The sequence below is a fragment of the Hemiscyllium ocellatum genome, chromosome 6 (genome assembly GCF_020745735.1).
Source record: "Hemiscyllium ocellatum isolate sHemOce1 chromosome 6, sHemOce1.pat.X.cur, whole genome shotgun sequence".
Classification (NCBI taxonomy): Eukaryota; Metazoa; Chordata; class Chondrichthyes; order Orectolobiformes; family Hemiscylliidae; genus Hemiscyllium; species Hemiscyllium ocellatum.
Window position 1 is genome coordinate 93,793,297 of NC_083406.1, and position 23,810 is coordinate 93,817,106.

At 38.3% G+C, this 23,810-nt stretch overlaps 2 protein-coding genes across 3 annotated transcripts in view; one reads left to right on the forward strand and one right to left on the reverse strand.

The window, feature by feature from the left end:
* nbeaa (neurobeachin a) overlaps nucleotides 1–23,810 on the forward strand; it is an 861,601-nt gene that overhangs the window by 619,537 nt on the left and 218,254 nt on the right. The gene's annotated exons all lie outside the window — the stretch shown is intronic.
* LOC132816818 (putative nucleotidyltransferase MAB21L1) lies at nucleotides 1,913–3,791 on the reverse strand. The gene has a single exon (XM_060826785.1). It carries the CDS (start codon nucleotides 3,451–3,453, stop codon nucleotides 2,374–2,376), a length of 1,080 nt encoding a protein of 359 aa, XP_060682768.1. The 5' UTR covers nucleotides 3,454–3,791; the 3' UTR covers nucleotides 1,913–2,373.

Consider the following 23,810-nt stretch of genomic DNA (forward strand, 5'->3'; position numbering starts at 1 on the left):
AAAATGTTGATGGCTTTTTCAAACCATGATATTTAGGCCTTGGCCCCGTTTTATTGCAGCTGTTGTCTGGCAGTTCAAATGTTTACAATGTTGCAGTACCCTAAGCAAAGTTGCGAGGACCAAATGGACATAACGGCAGTTGGTATTTAACTTAATTAAGATTTATAATTTTAGTTTGGTGTAACGTTTTGAAACTAATATCTAAGTATAATTAAATAAATATAACCATCTCTATCTTTTTTTAACGCTTAGCTTGACCTCTCCATCGCGATTTTATCCTGTTCCCATAAACTTGATTTACGCTTATAATATGCCGAGCTATTCATGAAACACCCAGCAGCAAATCTGGACAAAACCTTCAACATTCAAATAATAACACAGCTTAATTTAATCAGCAAAGAATACTAATGGTTTGTTCCCAAATGTCATATACTTGTTTTCACCATGGTGTACACAAAGTAACACATAGAAGGACAATTTGGGTTTATTTCACCCACTAACTTTCGGATTTATCTTAGTGACGGGCACTCATTAATGCTATAATTTTTACGATGTCTTTTCGTTTCTTTATCCATGTTATAGTCATTATATTGGTTTGGTTTGGTTGCAATTTGCATTTACATTGAGAAAGTCTAATCGATGTTGAAAAATCAGTTCATTTCATCTTCGTCTGCGTATTACCAGCATTATATTTTCTTTCCGTTCTTGCATGAAAACGTAGTAATTAACTGAGGTAATTGTCTTTATTTTGAAGCAATTGTTACAGGGTTATGCTTATCTGGGTATTACAAGAAACTTAACTTGATAGAACAACTTATAGTTTCATAAGGGGCTAATGACGTGTTGCATAAACATTCCTTATTAGCGAAAATTCGTCTAAAATATATGGGTATATATTTATAGTTTTGAATATTTGAAAAGGGCCTATTGCATATGCTCGTTGCTCAAATTCCAGAAAATCCTAATCAGTTTCTTTGCAAGTTTATTTTTAATAGGATGGAAGCAGTTTTGATACAGATGCGAAATAGTCTGCAATTTACATTAAGACAATACTGTTTTCTTCGACTCGTCTTAGTATGTCTGTTCATGTTCTGCTTTCGGAGTTTGTATTTCCACTGTATTTTTCGTAAAGCTGAGAGCCCAGAACATCCAGAAAAGATTAAGCGGTTTTACGGCACTCATGCAATATTAATATCCGGACATTTAAAATACACTGAGACAACAAAAATACACCAGTATGTTGACAAGTTTGATGCCCTTTGATGTTAAAATATTCGCCATAAGGTTTCATATGTAAACATGTTAAACGCCCGTTTAAGTCCGCTCCCTCATTATTTAATGAATAAATTGAAGATCGTACAGATTGAGTGTGATGTCCAGACTTGAATTATCTACGCCTTATTCTAAATCGCTTGACTAAACAATAAATTCTAGTACTATTTAAATGCAATAATAGGTTTCGATAAAATAAAATGTACGCGTTTTTGTGAGAATTGCTACAGTGTGTTTTTGTGAAAATCCATTGCTTGCCATGCCTCTTCCAAAAAGTATTTCCATAAACATAACCCGATTATGTTAATTCCTAATTTGTTTATACGTGCATTTATAACAATTACTTAAAACTATGGTATTTGATTTATGTTATCGATCTCAAAACAATAACTACGTTTCTACAGGGTATTTATACTGGTTTGTGGCATTTTGTACCTTTTGTCATTCGGCGATTTTTAAAAATCAATTAACCTACGTTTGCATTGTTGTAAATATTATCGAGACTGGCAAAAGTGATTAGTCTTTGACTTCAATTACAGAATATTTGACTTTTAAGTAATTAATTACAAACTGCAAGCAGTGAGAATTTTGATGATTTCTTTTATTAATTTCAAATTAAATATTTTCAGCAACAGGAATTTCAAAATGTTCTTTGTCACAAAATGTTCTAATCCAGTGTCTTCCAAGTGCATATTTTCAGTATTTTCTCCAGTATTCGATATTCAAGCATTATGTATACGCAACGTTCAGATTTCCATTTGGATATAGTTTAAATAACAATTCAAGTAATGCTGGAATGAGTAATAAAGGAATGAACAAGCAAAAATCTGAAACGACCACTGTCGCCAGAATGTAAACTTTTGCATTCGACAGATCAGATAGCAATAAATTTCAATTATATTTATCTACAAATACCTTGATGGTAATGTCTTCTTCTAGCAAAAACATGTCCAGCAGTATCCAAAAAGATGGAACCAGTCAGCTTGTTCGTCTAAGAATTCACGGTACACAAAACATCAACAGCCACAACTGAACGACAAATGCAAGTTTTAATATGTAACAAAATAAAAACCACTGTTTAAATATTGTAAGCGTTCACTTTCAAAGTTTTTCTAAGCTTTTGGGGTTGGTGAGTATCTCCCTCGCAAGGCGCCAGGTTTGTTTTGCTGCATTTTCCAAAGCGGTATGTGGTTTGCCCTGAAATAAATCTAGATTGGGTAAGAAATAATGTGGACATCTGCGACACTGAAGGCAGGAGATGAGCTGCAGTAGGATCCCGTTTAGGCGATCTCCCAAACATGACTCGTCCCAGTCTGATTCCCTGGGATGTTTCTCACATTCATAGGAAACCAGAGTTTTCATATGGTAGTTATTGAGAGGCTGTCCAGGCAGTTCAAGGTGTCGGTCGCGTAAAGTTTTGAGAACGGATAGGCATTTCTTCCGACAGCCCCCGAGCAGAAGCCTGTTCTCGGCCTCGGCAAACTGTAAAACCCAAGCATCGCTCTCTGCTGAGCTCTGTTTGCCGGAAAGGGAATAACACTCTTTGGAAAGCAGGTTGAATCCCTCGGCCTTGACCTCCGCCACCCGGTTCGGTCCAGGCCAGGGGATATGAGGCAATGGCCAGTGTGCCGCGCTCCTCGGCCAAATCCCAGTACACTTGAAAGCGGGAGTGATCTGCACGATGTATCGGTCCCTGATCCGGAGTTTCACTTCACTGGTATCAGCCACCATCTTCACCACGTCCCGGTAACTACATTTGTCCACAGCCTGAGCCACCAGTGTTTGAAACCTGGAGCGGATCTTACGCGCTGAGAGATATCCCGAAGCCGTAATGAATTCCACCCACAGAGACATACTCCTCTTGCGACCATCGCTTAGCTTTAGCACGGCGCAACCAGGTAAGGAGCCATCGTCCACGAAGTTGAATACTCCCATCTGGTTTAGGTAGAGGACCACCTCGAACTCGGTAGGTGAAATTACCTCCAACCCTTCGAAGCGGCTGTCGATCTCATTGAGAGAGCTGATAAACCGGGGCTCCTGCACTTCCACTTCCTTGAGTACGTCTGACACCACTTTGCATACTTCTCTGATGGTCTTGGCTATAGCGGCCTTCCGAGCTTGACATTTCTCATTATAGTACTTGTTCAGATGGTAGACTAGTTTGGCTTGGGCAGCTATCATATTGGGGCAGAGATCCGGGTTATACACCGGAGTCTCGCAATAGGCTGACGGATCCAATGCGGCCGGTTTTACAGGCGCCAACTTCAGAGAAATAAACTCAGCAATAAAAATAAGTGCTGCAATTTTTAAAAAAAATGACACTTGAATCAGTGTTAATCTCAAAGGGTAGCGTTCATAATAAAATCTGGATGGCAGCGATAGTAGACACTGAACACTGCAATATTAGCAGCAACTTCTTGTTTGTTTGTTTTTCTCTTTCGCTTCCTTGCGCGTTCTCTCTCTCTCTCTCTTTAAGTTGTCAAGAAGCAGATCAAGTGTATTTCAGCCTGTGCTTCTGAAGCTGCTGATCAGTTTGGAGGAGCACAGATGCTCTGTGGAGTGTAAAATATAAGGCAGGGCCGGGCGTCGGCATCCAATCGCTCTTGGGCTCGTCATTGCCTGCCATTAAATAGAGCTAATTAATCCTAGCATTTATAAAGAAACTCCAAGTGGCTGCCTGAGACGAAGGGGGAATGTCCAAAAAAAAGCGCAATCGGATTGTCAGAGGAATACTTGATTTTTGTGTGTATGTTGTGGATATTGTTGGACAGAGAAGCTGTTCGGTAATATACAAATAAATGCTGTATTTGATAGCCAGCTGATCTATTAGCCCTCTCGTTTTACTAGTTTAGGCAGTGTTTACAATTATGAGGTGTTTGTATAGGCAGGTGCTAATGGCTTGTTTTGGCTGTAGGTTTTCGTCACTTTCAAAGAAGAAAGTCGGTCTCAGCGAAGCCCTTCATTTGATTGTCAGATAACAACTCAAAGCCAGTCGTTAGAAGGTCTTAGCTCAACAATCTTGTGCTTCATTTTAGTGACGTCTCATAGTCAAACGTTTCTGTATTTGCAACGAACAGTTTGGTTAATAAACGGCATTTATTTTAATAAAAATGGGCTATGAAACATTATTTTTAAATCACGTGTTTTGAAAGCATTGAAAGGTTACGGTCTTAAAACCGCTTTAAAGGAACCTTAGCCCATCAGTCTCCCAGAAAACTGATCTGAAATAAAAAAAACTTTGAAATCTGTCAGCGAAGTACCATGGGTTTGTTGTGCATTTTGGTGAATAGTTTATGTTAGTATTTGTGCAGAAGTTTCAAACCATTATTTAATGTTTCAGATTTACAAACGGTCTCTTTTTCTTTTAAGCGATGCCGTTTTCTGGAGCTCTTGCAATTGGATATTTGCTGTTTAGTGCATTGTAAACCGTGACTGTCATAGCTCGCAATTAGAGGCTGCTAACGGTATGATAAAAGGAGATAATTACGTACCACAAAATGGGGCTGCAGAAGAGGATATGTCACTTTTTGTAAAGCAAAGTTAACAACCTGTTCAGTTGTTCGTTGTGGCGAGAAGTATAGCAGATGAATGCATGTTGATAACTTACCATAATTTACGTCGATTGACCACGAAATGAGCTAGAATTCCTGAATTGTAGGTCAGCTCACCAAAATCATTGGTGGAGCTGCTTGGCAAAACCCTTTCAATGCTGGCGCTGCTTAAAATGAAGGCACATACATCATGCCGTTTACAAACGTGGTTTGCTTATTAACACTTCCTTATGTGAAAGGACAGTTTCAAGATCCGAAGTTCATTTTTGATTACCTGTGTAGATTAAATAGATTTCAAGTTAACGTATATGAAAACCTAATCATAGTCGGCGTTTCTTTCATTACAAAATCAGTACGTTATTTAATTTACTATTTAAGTAGAATATTTGAAAGAGAACAGCCGATTTAGTATCAGTTGGGGAGTTGGAACAGTTTTTTTGTAACGTTTGTCGGTTTTTTAAAAATTGGATATTGTTCGATGTGAAATCATATTTTCTTACAAACCTTGTGCTGGCGCGTGATAGCACAGCTATCTACATTTCATATCGAGACGATCTTGATCATTCTTAATTAACTGTTAGATTGAGTTAAATAAAACATCTGACAATGGAGTCAGATTGCAAACTCCGAATCGGCCAGATTGAGAAAGCTTTATATCATGTTTTTTGGCTGCTCCTGTTTTCTTTGAATCGAAGAAGGCATTAAACGATGGATCGAAATGCGAAATAAATATACTCATGATTTTATAAACGTGGTAGATGAGCATAAGTTTCTCAGAATTCCTTTTTTTTCTGACAATTATACGTAGAATTTTCAATGTGCGTTATCTTCAAAAGTAGTGTAAATTCTTAAAATTGTTTTTCAACAACTTGGCACATAGATTTTACAATCACAGTTAGAATGGCAAAGTGCTACATAATATAACCCGAGTATCTGGTTTGGCGCCTTAAAACTGTATGATTGAAAGTGAATGGGATTTAAATGTAACAAATATTTTGCTAGTGTGCCACGATATGCAGATATATAGATCTTGTAATATTAGTCCCCTAGCCCACAGAGACTGTATCAACTGTATTGAGACTGTATTAAAAATGAAATTACATCATACTGTACTTCGAGAAATACAGCTGGTTTGGAAAATGCAAAATTTGATTAAATTTGCTGGAAGCCAATGATCCAAGCAGTGAAAGATGAAAAATGTTGCTAGTCATTTTGTTTTCTAATGAGAAATAAAGGCAGGCATGTAACTGAGACAAACTAAATTCCACATTGTTTGTTTGTTCTAATCAGTGACAGATAAATAAAATTAAATTGACTCCTTATTTAGATGTATGCATTTGTAACTTTTAATATCATACTTATTTAGTTAACACTTACACTGCTGACAGATCCAGAGAAACATCACTCTCCCTAATCTGGCTGTGACATGAGCTTTTAACACATTGCTAAGGAACAATGACATGATAGCAAAATTGCCCAAATATCAGAGGAAGCTTGATAGCTATGTTAAAATATAAATGAAAAGTTACCCATTCTCATCATGTTTTGTTACCCAATTCCTCCTCCCTCTATATCTCTTTCCATTCTGTCACCCCTTATTTTGACATTTTTTAAATTTCAAGCTAATCTATCAGTTTAAATCATTCTATATCAGTCATTTTTAAAAATTTATCATTTTACTTTCCTACTTTCCTTTGCGAGGTCCAATATCCATTTTAGATGTGGGATTCCCATTGGAAAAAGCTGGTCATCTGTTGCCGAAAACTGTCTCCATTGTGGATTTTCTGTCAGAACCATAAAAATAAACTTGCAATTTTTAAAACACTTTAATGAATCAAACCAGAAATGACTTTTGCAGGATAAGTTACCTTGTCTGTGGTATCAATGTGAATTAGACCTGAATTACATTTCAGATTGAATCTAATACAATATAACTTGTAATAAATCACCAAGATACATTGCTAACATGTTTTAAAAGGAATTTAACAATGGCTCCATTATTTAATATAAAACTTATAGACAGTCTTAAATGCCTGTAGTTCACAAGTTAGCAAAAAACTATTTCAGTAATGGTGTGATAGCATTGATTATTGGCTATGTGAATCACGATAACTGTTTATTTTGTACAGTTGTTCAGTAGCGTAGTTCAAATGAAAAGAGTTTAGCAAAAAACAGAAACAAAATTTAAGATTTGAGTTTTCTTTCTAAATTTCTTTTAGTCATGGCCACATTTTTAGAATGTAAAATATTGGTTGATTTAAATCAAAACAATGACTCACAAACTCAATCATTATGAAAAAGCGGACACATGCTCAGTGTAGATGGTAGTTAATCTTAAAGTTAAATTTTTCTGTATTCCATTTGCCTTGCTATAGTATACAAATTTTGGTCTCTAGGTTAGGAACATAGATCATAGACAATTAAATTATAGAACTGCATCCTATAGCAATTACATCATTACAGTGATGATTTCAAACAATTCCCTATGGTCTCTCCTTTAAAAATAAGCCTTCTGTTTAAAAAAACCTTTCATGATCATTTTAATTTTAAGATAATATATGCACATTATAATAGACTTTGTAATATTGTGCACAAGACTATCTTTGAACCAAAATTTCAAGTTAAAATCCCCCCATCAAGGAAATAAACAATTCATATTTCAAAATTTAAATGTTTGCTGTTTAAGAGTGCAATCTCACACCATCTTTATCATCACAACAAAGGAGTTTTCAGTTTTCCATGATGCTAAATGTAATATGCAAGCAAGGTCAATCTGATCAACACACCCAGCACCTAGTGGTTTGCAATTTATACAACAGATCACAGATAGCAATATAAATTCATATTCTATGATTCACTTGCAAGGGTAAAGGTAGAGCTGAAAAGATGAGGGAGAAATAGAAATGTTCTCTCTTCCTTGGGATCTATCATGGAAAAAATACGAAAAGTCCTCTTAGTCTCTCCAGGATTTAAAAATAACTGTTGCACACACATGTTATAATGTTACATGCATACCAAGACACAGTCAAGTCCTCAATAAGTCACAAGTTAGTTGCTCCTAAATTTTGAGATTTCATATCAGTTGTAAGGGTGTGATGGAGTTGTTGTTAGTTTGTTCATAGGATGTGGGCTCTGCTGGCTAGTCCAATGTTTATTGTCCATCCCTAAATAACCTTGAAAAGGCTATAGTGAGCTGACGTCTTGAATTAGTGCAATTCTTGGGTGTAGGGAAACCCAAAATATTGTTCGAAGAAAGTTCCAAGATTTTTACCCACAACAGTGAAGGAGCGTGGGTATAGTTCTAAGTCAGAGAACTAGGCAGCATGGAGGAGAACTTGCAGGTGATGAAGTTGCCATGCAACTGCTGCCCTTGTTCTTCTAGGTGGAAGGAGTTGCACGTTTGGAAGATTCTGTTTAAAGGGTCCTTTATGAGTTGCTTCAGTGTGCTTTGTGGATGGCATATATATACTGTCACTGTGCATCAATAATGGAGGGAGTGAATGTTGAAGATCGTTGATGAGGTGTCAAGCATATTGCTTTGACTTTAATGGTGTCAACCTTTGAGAAGTGTTATTGGAGTTGTAATACTCTACCACACTTCTGCCTTGTACCTTGTGGACAAACTCTGGGGAGACATGAGATGAGTTACTCAGTGCAGACTTCCTAGCCTTTGTAGCTGTATTATTTGTATGCCTGTTTCACTTCAATGTTAACCCAGCAATAGCAATGCCATTGACTGTCAGGGGGAGGTGTTTAAAATTTCTCCTGTTTGAGATAGTTATTGCCTAGCACTTGTCTGATGCGAATGTTACTTGCCAGATCAGTCCAGATCTGGATGATGTTCAGATTTTGTTGCATATAGACATGATTCCTTGAAGAGCTGAGAAGTAGTGAATGGTGTTGAACATTGTACAATTATCAACGAATGTATTATGAATAGAGGATGTCAATGATGAAGCAGATAAATATGTTTAGACCTGGGACGTGATCCTGACAAACTCTTTTAGTGATATATTGAGACAAAAGGTAGACCTCCAACACCCACAATCACCTTTCTTTGTGTCAGATATGATTCCAACCAGCAGAGCACTTGATTCTCATTAACTCCAGTTTTGCTGGGTTCCCCATTGCCATGCTGTTAGGTGCTAAATGGCTTTCAATGACAGTTACTTGACTCACCCCTGGTATTGAACCTTTTTTTCTGTGTTTTAACCAAGACTGGAATGAGCTCAAAAGGTGAGTGACCCATGCAGAACCAAAACTAAGAAGCAGTGAACTGGTTGTTGATGAGCAAGAGTCATTTCATAGTTTAGTCAAAGATCCCTTCCATCATTTTACTGATGATCCAGAGCAGACTGATAATGTGTTAATTTTCTGATTTGAATTTATTAGGCTTTGTGACTGGACATACTTGACAAATTTTCCACATTGCCAAGTAGTTGCCAAAATCATGGCTATTTAGAAATAGCTTGGCTGGAACCAGCCACAAGTCTTGGTACTTTTGCAGAATGTTGACAGTGCCCATAGCTGTTGCAGTGTCATGTGCCATCAGTCAATTCTTGACATCATGTGGTTTGAGTCAAATTGGCTGAAGACTGATGTCTGCTGCTGGGGTCCTCAGATGGAGACCAAGATGGATCATCCACTCTGCATTTCTAGCTGAAATTGCTTCAGCCTTTACTTTGCACTGCTGTGCTGGGCACACGGAGTGTTGAAGATGGAGTCTCTCTCTTTCCGCCCCCCCCCCCCCCCCCCCCCCCCCCCCCACTCCTGTTAGTTGCTCAATTGTGCACTCCCATTCACGACTAGATGTGATAGGACAAGGGAATTGAGATCTGATTCATTGAGGGATCAATTGATTGTGTCATTGATATGCCGCTTCCACATTTCAGCATACAACTGGTCCTGTGTTGTAGCTTCACCAGGTTGACAAATCAGATTTTGTTATGCCTGCTGCTGTTTCAGGCATGGCTGCATTGAACCAGGGAGTCCCCCACCTTCATGGTCTTGGTAAGAGTCCAGAATATGCCAAGCAATGATGCTAGATATTGTAGTTGAATACAATTCTAATGTTATTGATGGCTCACAGTGCCTCATAGATGTCCAGTATTGTTAGATCTGTTGGAAGTCTATCACACTTAGCACAGTTGACCTACCATAAAACACTATTGATGATATGCATGATAGCATGAAGGGACTTTGTCTTCTCAAGGACTGTGTAGTGGTCACATTGAAATTAATGCATCTGTAACAGGAAGGATGAGGTCAAGTAGGTTTTTCAGTCACATTGTTCACTAATCAGCTGCCACAAATCCAGTCTAGATACTACGTCCTTGAGGGCTCAGCCAGCTCTGGCAATACCAGAGCAACTGAGCCATCTTGGTGATGGGCATTGAAATCAGCCCACTCCCAATACATTGTGTGCTCTTCCAACTGCCACAACTTCTTTGCAATTGATGTTTGATATGGAGAACCAATTCATGAACCGAGCGAGTTTGAAGTAGGTCGGGGAGGGTGGTTAGTAGTAATCAGGCACTTCCTTACCTGTATTTTACCTGATTCAATGAAGCTCCATGGGGTCCAGTATCAATATTAGCGACTCTGATAATGCCACCATCTCTGCTGATCTGTCCTGCAGATGGGACAGGACATAGCCAGGATTTTTTAAAATTGTCTCATGGGATATGGAAGTCACTTGCTGGCATTTATTGTCCATTCTCAATGCCCTTTTGAAGGTTATGATGAGCTACATTTTTGAACCACTGTAGTCCTTGGTGTGTAGGGTCACTGACAATGCTGTTAGGAAGGGAGTTCCAGTTTTCTGAGAATGAATGGTGATATAATTGCAAGTCTGGTTGGTGTAAGCTCGGAGAGAAATTTGGAAGGTGGTGGTGTTCCCATGGTAATAGTGGTGTTCTGGGATATTGTTCATCAGGTATGATTCCATGACTATGGCTATATTAGACTGTTCTTTGACCAGTTTAAAGAACTGCTCTTCTAAGTTTGACAGGAGGTCAATTTTGCAAGGTTACCAACAGCTCTGTATGGTTCTTTTTCTTAGGTTGCATAATTGTGGTTTGATATGAAATGACCTGGTGGGCAGATTAAAAGGGTATTTGTAAGTCAACCGTATTGCTGTGTGTATGGAGTTGCATGTTGGCCAGAAGAGGTTGGCAGATTTCTTTCATAATGTTTGCCCCTTAAGTCTACATATTCTACAATGATTTTTTGATCATCATTAGGCTAATTTTTAATTCCAGATTTATTAATTGAATTCAAATTTCATCATCTGCCACAGTGGATTTCAACCTATGGCCTGGCCCTCTGAATTACTAGTCCATTTTGACATTACCTATCCACGACTGATTCCCTGGTGTCAGAAAGGCTGAACTTGAGATATCTTGCAAGTGACATTGGTCTCATTGCATCAGCTTTCATAAAATTCATTTTAAATACATTTGCCTTAGGTCTCTAACCTATGCATAAAATTAAATGTTTAAAATATTTTCCAGTGGTCAGTGCAAATTTAGATTCATATTTTTACTTCTGCATGATATTAAAAATAATTTTCATGTGCTACAATTGTAAATACTAAAGATGTTGTTAGCATAGTGTGAGACCAACACATGATTATCATGTTTTTATTAATTTAATCACAAAGTCCGTAAATATTCTTTGTAGTACATGAACTATGCACATTCATTTTTATCAGGTAATATATTCATTCAGATAATTTTGCATAATATTGCAAATTTTTACTTTATATGGATAAATATTTAGTTTAATTAAAACCAGAAAGTACAAATAGGATTATTTTTACAATGCAAAAATGTTCTTTTATCTTTCAAATCAAGGTGAAAAGGTTATAAGCTAAGGAAAATGCATAGTTGAAAAATGTAAGTCTGTAGACATCAACACAGCAATTTTGACAATGACACCCTGACCCTTATAAATAGGGAAGAAGACAGATGGGAAAGTGCAGTTAAAAACAGAAAGTCCAACCTATCTATATTTTTTCATTTTAATAGGGACAAATTTGGTGGTGTTAAGGTGTCAGACTGTCAGGAAGTAGATTGGTCACCAGAGTCTTTAAGAGACTGCTTGTGTTTTAACTCATTTGTTTTTAATACCATCAAGCTGAAATTGCCAAATGGGAATCACAGAAGTTATGTGCCTTTATTGCACAAGTTATAGGATAGGTGGGGTGAATGCTTTCCTGGCTTATAATGCCTACCTTTCAGACACAGAGTGTGGGCATGGATGTGTTGAACAATGTTCAACAACCCTCCATAATGCTTGGTTTACTCTGCAGTGGCTGATTCCTTTTCATTTCCCCATTGTTCGATTCCTGGTACCTAGCCCTGTGTCGATTCACTCAGTCTTCCATTGCTATTTGATATTTACTCACCGTCCCCCACGCCCCCTTCCCCCAACAATATCTGAACTACTGTCATACAACCGTGGTTGCTTTACAGCTCAACAGACAACCAGACTGGTATGCTAATGAATGTTATGTCAGCAGAGCCTGTGGAAAACCCCTTCTTCCACGTCTTCTGTCCAGAAATTCTCCTGTTACTCTTTTGCTAGAATGGAGTTATCAGCCTATTGTCTTTACAAGATATGCCTATGCAGGACAAACCTGAAATACTGTACTTTTCAGAAATCTTACTGTAGAATAGAATAGTAACTTAATTGTCATTTGTACTAATGAAAATACAGTGAAATGTGTATAACTTGTCACAGTTCCCGTCTTGTCTAGCATCTTAAGCCATTTCAGCGGTGGAAATGGTGCTATGAGAGTAACTTGCATAAATTTTATTTTGTTAAATACCCAACCCACTTTTATAGTTCAGATAATCTTTGTGACATTTATAAGTTAACTGACTCACAAGAATTGAAATGTCACTATACAGGTAGTGATACTCATATCATTGTCCATAGAGACCTGAAATATAACTTTCTTTCGCAGATTTAGATTCATAGAGTCATAGCGATGCACAGTACGGAAACAGACCCTTCGGTCAAACTCATCCATGCCAACCAGATATCCTAAACTAATCTAGTCCCATTTGCCAGCACCTAGCCCACATCCTTCTAAACCCTTCCTATTTGTATACCCATTCAGATGCCTTTTAAATGCTGAAATTGTACCAGCCTCCACCACTTCCTCTGGCAGTTCATTCCATACACACACACTACCCTCTGTGTGAAAAAGCTGCCCCTTAGGTCCTTTTATATCTTTCCCCTTTCACCCTTTCACCCTAAACCTATGCCCTCTAGTTCTGGACTCCCCCCAACTCAGAGAAAAGACCTTGTCTATTTATCCTATCTATGTCCCTCATGATTTTATAAACCTCTACAAGGTAACCCTTCAGCCTCTGACACTCCAGGGAAAACAGCCCCAGCTTATTCAGCCTCTCCTTATAGCTCAAAACCTCCAACCCTGGCAACATCATTGTAAATATTTTCTGAACCCTTTCAAGTTTCACAACATCCTTCCAATGTGAAGGAGACCAGAATTGCACACAATATTCCAAACATTACCTAACCAATGTCCTGTACAGTCGCAACATGACCTCACAACTCCTAGACTCAGTGCTCTGACCAATACAGCATTATAATTCTATTGAATGTCTCCTTTTGTTTTTTTCTTATTTTCTTTGTCTTTCTCAATTGTTTTTAAAATGATCAGAGCTTTGTTTAATAGTGTGGGAAAATTAATTCATTGTAGATGTGACTTAGAGTTCACCCTTTTATTACCCAGTATGCTCATTGAATGCAATATTGCTTCCCAAATCCTGTTCTATCTTTTTTGGAACTGCATATTTGAATCCCTCCAGGCAGGTTTCGATCCCATGCCATGGTATCAAAACAACTCTTATAAAACCTACAAATGATATCCTCTGTAATTGTTGCATAGGTAAACTTAAAGATCTCATCCTTCTCAACCAGTCTTTGATGCACCACACGATGATGATTTGATTTATTGTCACGTATACATCCTCTTCAATAGTCACAGCTGGATAGGATTTCTCTCACCTGGTTCAAAAGCAAATTTCATTCCCCTCTCAAACCTTTGCTCAGTGACCTACATTGGCTCCCTGTCAAAAATACCTTCATTTAAAATTATCAATTTCCTTTCTAGCCTCAATATGTACCATATCTGACTCTTCCCACTTTCTGTAACCCACTTCAGCACCACAGCCCCTCTAGCTGATTTCTGAAGAAGGGTCACTGAACCTGAAACGTACATTCTGATTTCTTTCCACAAGTGCTGCCAAACATGCTGAGTTTTTCCATCAGTTTCTGTTCTTGAATCATCACAAATAGCTACACTCTTCTAATTCTGACCTCTTGAGGACAGGGTCCCTGATTTACTGAAACATCTGACTTACAATGCTCGTAATTATGAATACATTCCTTAACAGAGTGTAACTTTAAAGATTTAACATTCGAATGTTTCTTGTACTTTTTCTTTGATTAGATTCCTTACAATATGGAACCAGGCCCTTCAGTCCAACAAGTCCACACCGACACTCCAAAGAGTAACCCACCCAGACCCATTCCCCAACCATATATTTACCCCTAACTAATACACCTAATATTATAGGCAATGTATCATGGCCAATTCACCTGACCAGCATATCTTTGGATCGTGGGAGGTAACTGGAGCACCCGGAGGAAACCCATGCAGACACAGGGAGGATGTACAAATTCCACACAGACAGTCACCCAAGGCAGGAATCAAACATGGGTCCCTGGCGCTGTGAGACAGCAGTGCTAACCACTGAGCCACCGTGCCACCCCAAAATTAAGGACAAACGCATACCCTGCAAGTGTGAACCCACAACTTGTAAACCTTAACAACACACATGGTCAGTGTGGGGATTGAACCCATTCCCTTGGTATTATTATCACCATGCTGTAACCATCGGAGCTAACCGACCTATTCCCACTGCACACTTATGAATAGCTATTTTATGTTGTCCTGTATTGTGTTCCAACTTGTGTACGAATCAACTTGTAAACAAGAATGGTACTTGTTCACAAACCAGGGATTGCCTGTATTCATGATTTGAATCACTTCTGTTGGTCATAATTTCAGTTGCCTTGGTCTTTGCCATGGCATATCCTCTGTACACCATTCAATGTTTCTCAATGTTTCTTTTCCTCCTTTAACTGACTCCTTAAAAGTCTATTGTTATTACATTATTGTTGTTGGTTGGTCATCTGATCCAATATCTCCTTAGATGACCTGTGTTAAATTTTAATTAAAAAACTCCAGTGAAGCGCTTTGATTTTATCATGGCAGCACGATGGTTCAGTGGTTAGCAATGCTAACCGACAGCGCCAGAGACCCTGGTTCAATTCTAGCCTTGGATGACTGTGTGGAATTTGCATATTCTATGATTCAGTTCTCCCCATGTCTGCATAGGTTTTCACCAGGTGCTCCGGTTTCTTCCCACAGTCAAAAGTCTTGCTGGTTAGATGAATTAGCCATTGTAAAAAAGGATACATGGGGGAGGGGGGTGCAACTAGGTCTGGGTGGGATGCTGTTCAGAGGGTCAGTGCAGACTTGATAGACTGAACAACCTCTTCCCACACTATAGGGATCTGTGATTCTTTATTAAGTTGATGTAATTGTAAGTTATTACATAAATTTATAAAGCATGCTTTTGTAGTTAGTAAACAATCCTGAATAGACCCATCATTTGTTTATAACCTCACAATGTTTAATTTGCTCCTTAGTTAAGCATTAATTATATGATGCTTTAAACAGTTTGTAATTAATTTATTCCTTTAAGTCAAATAAGCTAATATGTAAGAAATGCATTTAACATTCATTTTTTTAAATATCTGCACTTTTCACTAATTGGAAATAGAATTGTAATTTTAAAATTATTTATCTTTGCTGGAGTGGATTTGAAGACAGACTAATTCCATTTGGTTTCTGGATATTTTTCAGATGCATCTATATTATCTTATTTCTATCACCATGCCAACCACAGTAAATACTACTTATGCAGTGGGAATAAATTATCGATTTTTTTTCCACTTCAAACTGTCATATAATGCAACTTAAGTACATTTTTGCTGATGTGGTTTGACAATCACAGGTTTATTTCACAATGGTGTCACTATGTGTTGAGGGAAGGTACAGTAGAAAATTTGTAATTACAGAAATTAAAAATACTGGATTTAAGAGATAACTAGAAGTGTCTTTGTAATATACTTGACACTGAAAGCCGAAGGATTTGCTGTCTCCTTGCCACCATATTCAAGGAGGTTGCCTCAGAGTACAATGGGATCTTGATCAAATGGGCCAATGTGCTGAGGAGTGGAAGATGGAGTTTAATTTAGATATATGCGAAGTGCTGCATTTCAGAAAAACAAATCAGAGCAGGACTTATACACTTAATAGTAGGGTTCTGGGGGGTGTTGCTGAACAAAGAGACCTTGGAGTACAGGTTCATATCTCCTTGATAGCAGAGTTGCAGATAGATAGGATAGTGAAGAAGGCGTTTGATATGCTTTCCTTCATTGGTCAGAGCATTGAGTAGAGGTGTTGGGAGGGCATGTTGCAGCTGTAGAGGACATTGGTTAGGCCACTTTTGGAATGTTGCATGCAGTTCTGGTCTCCTTCCTAGCAGAAGGATGTTGTGAAACTTGAAAGGTTCTGAAAAAATTTACAAGGATGTTGCCAGGGTTGGAGGATTTGAGCTATAGGGAGAGGCTGAATAAGCTGGGGCTGTTTTCCCTGGAGCGTCAGAGGCTGAGGGGTTACCGTCTAGAGGTTTATAAAATCATGAGGGCCATGGATAGAGTAAATAGACAAGGTCGTTTTCCTGGTGTAGGGGAATCCAGAACTAGAGAGCATAGATTTAGGGTGAGAGGGGAAAGATATAAAATGGACCCAAGGGACAAATTTTTCACACAGAGAATGGTGCATGTATAGAATGAGCTGCCAGATGAAGTGGTTGAGGCTGATACAATTAGTTTTTAAAAGGCATCTAGATGGGTACGTGAATAGGAAGGATTTAGAGGGATATGGGCCAAGTGCTGGCAAATGGGATTAAATTAGTTTAGGATATCTGTTTGGCATGGACAAGTTGGATCAAAGGGTCTGTTTCCATGCTGTACAACTCTACGACTCTATGTATAAATGCGGACATTCCTTGACTTTCACTGTCTTTCCTCCTACCTTTCTTCCCATGCTATGAGTTTGAATACATTTGTGGTCTTCACCTCCCAGTTTGTCACACTTGCATCAGATCATACAAGTTCAGCATCATAGTGCATTTGTTGCAGTTAAATACTGTAATCCCATGAATTTGTGGTCTCATGTCAGAATTGGTCTCTAGTAACGAATCTGTATCTGTAGGTAATCAGTTTATTTAGTATCTGAGTGCTTTGAATCAGTACGGAATGTGTCTGTCTTCCTCTGCAGCTAAATTTAATATACCGTTCTGTTTTTTTGACTTCAAAAGAAATGAGATTAAAATATTCAATAATTTTAGGGCCTGAGCACCTCCTTCCATGTCCTTTACTCATTCCACTAGGCCTTGACATCACAGTCAACACATTTCCACCCACTAATGATCCCGATCAACAGTTTTTCTTTCTTTCTTGCAGCTCACTATTATCTATTCCTTTGTCTGTCCAATGCTGTTCTCTTCCTCTAGACTTTGAGAAACTATATTCAGATTTATAAATTGCCAAGGAAGTCCATTGCTTCAAATAGTATTGAAAGAACTTCATTCAATATTTATTTGAAAGAGTGAGACAGGACCCTCCAATTCTTTATTATACTGTTACTTTTCTACCTCATTGCATTGGAAAAAGAGCAGCATCTCAAATCCATTACACAACTTTCAAAATATTTATTCAGCAATTAGCAGTGGCAATGCATTTGGCATGTTTGTTGGAGTAAAATACTATTATTGAACATATTTTGATGTTAATACCTAAAATTATAAAATGTCAATGTGGTTCAGATTTACATTTCAAGGGGGGAACTTATTTTCCATGACTGTTTTTTCCATTTTAGTTGACTGAATAAGAGGTTTTTTTTTCCCCAAGGTGAAGCCTTGGTATGAAACTGGCTTTTCAAATTGGCTGCACTAGACAAAATCACTTGATTTTCGTATCTCTTGATTTTTCAATAAATTTGGATTTTGAATTGTTTATACAATGGTGGCTGATCCATAGTCTTTTTTTTGCTTTAGGCAGCAAGTTGAAAATCTAACCGAACATCTTAATATTTTATTTATCCCATGCCAACTAAGGAAAACTTTAGTTCTTATGTGATCAAATTTTCAAAAGTTGAAACTTCTCTTCATAGCTGACAATTTCCTGGCCAGAAATAATGCAAATGGGTTCCTTGGTGTTCTTTCTTGGAATCAAGACTGCTACTAAAATTTCCAAAAGGCTGCCTTTTATGCCTCCACAGCTGTGGGAGGTGCACACACCGCACATGCAATGGCAGTGTCTGTGACATTAATGCTAGCAGCGTTGCTGGTAAATTTTTCCTTGCATGTTTACCAGTTTCACTGCAAAGAAAAGTTTAATAAATTTGCTTCAATGACTCTTTCTTTAAACTTCCCATTTATAATGTATGTGCAAAACCATTTCCCAGAGGAGGTCTCAATTAGAGCCCTTACTGTCTCAGCCACTGCTTCACTCACTATCTGCTCCCTAAATAAAGTGGAGAGTCAGGCAATGAAGGAAGTGGAGAACAGAAAATTGGGACAATGAGGAGAATAGTAGCAACAATGGGCACACAACAATGACTAAAGTGCTAATAACTTCCTTTTAAGTACATTGATGACATCAGCAACATCAACTTTCTGTTCCAATGAATTGAAAAATATGCCAGTATACCTTGCCTAATAATGATGGCCTGCAAACAAAACTTAAAAACATGAAATAAATATTCCTATAAAATGATTCCATGTTTGTGGACAAAATAACAGTTTGTTAAAGGAACACTTAAGAATTATGGGTGGCACGGTGGCTCAGTGGTTAGTACTGCTGTCTCACAGCACTAAAGACCCGGGTTCAATTTCCACCTTGGGTGTGGAGTTTGCACATTCTCCCCAAGTCTGTGTGGGTTTCCTCTGGGTGCTCTGGTTTCCTCACAGGTCAGGTGAATTGGTCATGCTAAATTGCCCATAGTGTTTGATGCATTAGTCAGGGATACCTATAGGGTAAGGGAATGGGTCTGGGTGAGTTACTTTCCGGAGAATTGGTGGGAAGTTGTTGGGCCGAAGGGCCTGTTTCCATACTGTAGGGAATCTAATCTAATCTAATCCCAGCAAATTGAGCTAAGGGAAAGATGCCTTGTGAATTGTAAATTGCTGGACCCTTTATGGTGCTCCACCATAACCACAAAAGTGGGAGCTCATCTTCATCCTCACTGAGTAGTAAACTATAAAGTAAATTAGCTGTAGCAAGTCAGGGCTGGTATTTCATGACATAAAAATTCTTTTTAATAAAGAGATCTGTTTTTCTGTCATGCCATTGAATCTTGGAGGCTCATTTAGCAAATAATTGAAGTATTGGAACTACACTCCTGTGGGTAGTAAATTGTCTCTGGAAAATTTGAGAATTTAAATTATACATTTCAATATTTTTCTGAACTTTCTTTTGCTCTTAATTTAAGTTTCCACCCTCCTGTGATTTCCTTTCTGTATTTTATTTCACTCTGTTCCCCTCTCTGTCATTCACTCTGCTTCTTTTCGTGTTCTTAAATTTAATTTTTAAGGAGGTGGACTATTCACTCCATCATTCACCAACGTTTTTGATTCCCAGTTGTCTTTGCAAATTTCAGCTTGCACTTATCACCAGTTTACAACACAAAACTAATTGGAGCTAAAGGATTAGGGGAAAATGTCCAAGTTATGCCTTTCTCCAGCAATTCTGGATCAATATATCCAATTTCATTTATCTGTACTTCATACCAGATTCTCTTGTTGTAATCTGTAAAAATCTGTCAGAATAACCTGATCATTTCCTTATTAATTTCACTACTTCCAACAGTCGCTTATAATAACATTTTATTCTTTTGATATCCGCTATTGTTTTACCAACTGAAGTTGTGTGCAAATTGGAAATAAATTGCTTGGTATTGAACAGACTAAAGGGGCAAAAAAAAAACTTGTATATGCTAATGTAAATATGAATTAGCATTTACTTTGAAAAATCTATCTGGTTCAAGACAGACAACTCAAACTTCTGTCCATAAGCCAACTGGGAACAGAAAACATGCCTATCCCACTTACAAGCGTCAATTATTATGCACATAAAATAATCACGAACAGTTTGAAGAGTCAAATTAGTTTTGCTTTTAAACTAAGCTATTTTTGCACAGATGTTCCCCTTAGTCCCATCTAATGCAGTCACCGGTCAACTAATATGACCGTATGCTTTGACCACTTTCGATTCTGCAATAATCTCTTGTTATCAAACCAGCCAAAGAAGAGTTTGCTTCAATATCTAAAGTGAACAGTGGCCCCAGATTGTTGAGGACTTTCCTTCTATGCTTTAGCACATGAATTAGTTTCGAACTCAAATTGAAATTAAATTCAAAGGCCTGAATCTTAATCAAAAATTGGCTGAAGGTCAATTTTGAATTTTGTGGAAGGTTTATCTCTATGAGCTCTTGTGAATACCTCATGTAATTGTCTGTGGCTCAATCCCTTTGTGGCATTCATGTGCTATCCTGTACTTAGTAATGGCAGATATACTCGGCACTGTTGGAATTTTCCTGGACCCTATGGGATTTCTGCCACTGATGCCATCTTTAAAGCCCAGCTGTGTACTAGGTTATGAATAGCCCTCACAGTACATATTGTGGGAATGAAATGAAAAAGAATATTTTCTGACGGCACATAGGTGGTTTGGGTAACACTTAATTGGAAATAGAAGCTTTTATTCTTAATGTATTCCTCTTTTACACCATCGCCTATTTGATTGACTACTATTTTGAAGGGTTGCTACAAAAGTTGAGCTACACAGGCTACCTTAGCACTACATCATTATCATTATCATCTCCAGCTCTTTAGCTTCCATCGCATCCTGTTTTTTGCTTGCTCAAGTTGTGCAGAGCACAGCATACAAAGGTTCTACAGTATGTTCTATATCGACCATCCTTCATGGCACTTCCAAACTGATCTATACATCATAATCTCAAGTTCGGTAAGCCTATCATCAGCACCAGGATAGCTCTGGCAGAAGAATCAGCTGATTGTATCAACACTCTGCTGCAATCTGGTTTGTGTAACAGTCATCAACCAAGGTTGAAAGGATAGTTTTGTCTCCCAGTAAAGTGTGCAGACCTTTAAATGAAACAGGAACCTGAGAGTACAGGTGTTATGGCAGCTTCTGGGACACCTGGCACAACCTCTGAGATGTACCAATGATTACAGATTATTTATACACTGGTGAAATGAAACATGTTTCTATCTTTGAAGTTAGTTGTGCTATGACATGATTCTCTCAATATCTTCTACTTGGAAGGATGTTGTTAAATTTGTAAGGGTTCAGGAAAGATTTCGTTGTTGGGACTGGAGGGTTTGAACTACAGGACAACCTCCATTATCTGAATGAGACAGGCAGGGAGTATTTCATTTGGATAACATGTAACGTTTTTATGGGACCTTGAGATCTTGTTTGGATAATCTGAAATGCGGATTATTGATGTTTGGATAACCAATGTTGTTCTGTATAAGGAGAAGCTGAATAAGCTGGGGCTCCTTTTCCCTGGAGGGTTGGAAGCTCAGGGGTGACCTTATAAAGGTTTATAAAACCACGAGGGACATAGATAGAGTGCATAGCCAAGGTCTTTTTCCTAGGGTGGAAAGTTCAAAATTAGAGGGCATAGGTTGAAGGTGACGGTGAAGGAAGGTACTGAGGGGCAACTTTTTCATGCAGAAGATGGTGCGTGAATGGAATGAGCTGCCAGAGGAAGTAGTGGAGGCAGATACAATGACAATATTGAAAAGGCATCTGGATGGGTATATGAATAGGAAGGTTTTAGATGGATATGGCCCAAATGCTGGCAAATGGAACTAGGTCAGATTAGAAGGACTGCCCAGTGTAAACAAATTGGACCGAAGATCTGTTTGCATGCTGTGTGGCTATATGACTCTATGTTGGCACAATCCTACCCAACTGTTTCATTTAAGTCTTCATCTCTCAGCATTATCCCCTGAACCCCAGGCCCAGAGTTTAACCAGGCTAACATCATTATGTACTTTCTCCTTTTTGAAGCTAGGATTGTGATAACGATCAATGCCCCACGTTCCCCCCCCCCCCCCACCCCCCGACTTCCTGCAGTAACTCCCTGACCTGCAACACACAATCATCCCCATCTTTATGTGTAGATCCTGTCAAAATTATTGTCTCACTGCATCTCAATGTGGTGTCTCCAATCCCCACAATTGACTTAACAACCTCACTATTACAGTAATAGTCTCTGATAGCTGTGGCACATTCCGAGGGCTGTAGTGATAGGAACCCATGTTCCTAATGCCCTAAAGTTGCCAACTGACTGTGATGAAGCCCTGGACTGAGATCGGAGATAATGGGAAACAAGGAAATGACAGAAACTTTAACAGATGTTTTATATTTTTCTTCAAAGTAGAAGACACAAAACGCACCTTAAGAATACTATAAATTCAAGGAGCAAAACTGAACCAGGAATTTAAAACCATCATAATCACATGTGAAGACATGCTAAGTAATCCAATGGGACTAAGGACTGATGAGGTCCTTGGATGTAGTGACCTATAATCTAGAACCGTAAAATAGTTGAAAACTGAGGTAGTGAATGCATTGGTTATTGTCTTCCAAAATTCCCTGGACTCTGGAAAAGTGACAACAGATTGGAAAACAGCACATGTAATATCTCTTTTCAAGAAACAAAGGAGACAAAAAGCAGGAAACTATTCTAGTTTGACTTGCAGCTACCATTGAGAAAATGCTATAATTCCCATTACTACATACGTAGTAATTTATCATTTAGAAAATTATAATATCATCCAACAGAATCAATGGTTTTATAAAAGGGAAATCAGGTTTAACAAATTTATTGCACTTTGAGCATACAGCAAGCTGGGTGGATTAAGGAGGATACATGGATATAGTGTATCACTACTATTGTGCATTAGTGGTGGAGGGTGCCTGTGTTTATGCATGTGATGCCAGTCAAGTGTGTTGCATTTTCATGGAGGTTGTTAGGCTTCTTTAGTGTTGTTGGAGCTGCACCTATCTAGATGAGTGGAGAGTATTCCATAATGTTTCTGATTTGTGCTCTTGCAGGTGTTGAAGAGGCAAAGGGGAGGTAGAAGATGACTTATTTGCTATAGAATCCCTTGCCACTGAAACGGTCTTACAATCACAGTATTTATATGGCTGGTCCAGTTCAGTTTCTGGTCAATGATGTGCACCAGTATGTTGATGGTAGGGTATTCAATAATCGTAATGCCATTGAATGTCAAGGATCAATGGCTAAATTCTCTCTTGTTGGATAGGGTCATTGCCTGGCATTTGTATGGCAAGAATACTACCTGCCACTTATCAGCTCAAGCCAAGATGTTTTACATGCCTTGCTGCGTGTGGACACAGCTTACTTCAATGTTTGAGGAGTCGCAAAGGAACATTGTGCAATAATCAGTGAACATTCCCACTTTGATCTTATGATGAACAGATGATCATTGGTTAAGTAGCTGAAGATGGTTGAGCCTAGGACACTACCTTGAGGAACTCCTACAGTGATATCCTGGGGCTGAATTATAACAACCATCCTGAACAACGAAGCATAGCATCTTACTTTAATGCTCAATGCCCCTCCGAATAGAGGATAGCATTCCATTAACCTTCTTAATTACTTGCCTATTGCGATCTATTAACCTATTGCGATTCTTGCACTGGAATACCTAAATCCCTCAGGACCTTGAAATTCTGCGTTTGGTCTCCAGTTAAGTA

What these genes read in the sequence shown, in the direction of transcription:
- LOC132816818 (XM_060826785.1), bottom strand. Translation starts at nt 3,453, where the DNA reads ATGATAGCTGCCCAAGCCAAACTAGTCTACCATCTGAACAAGTACTAT.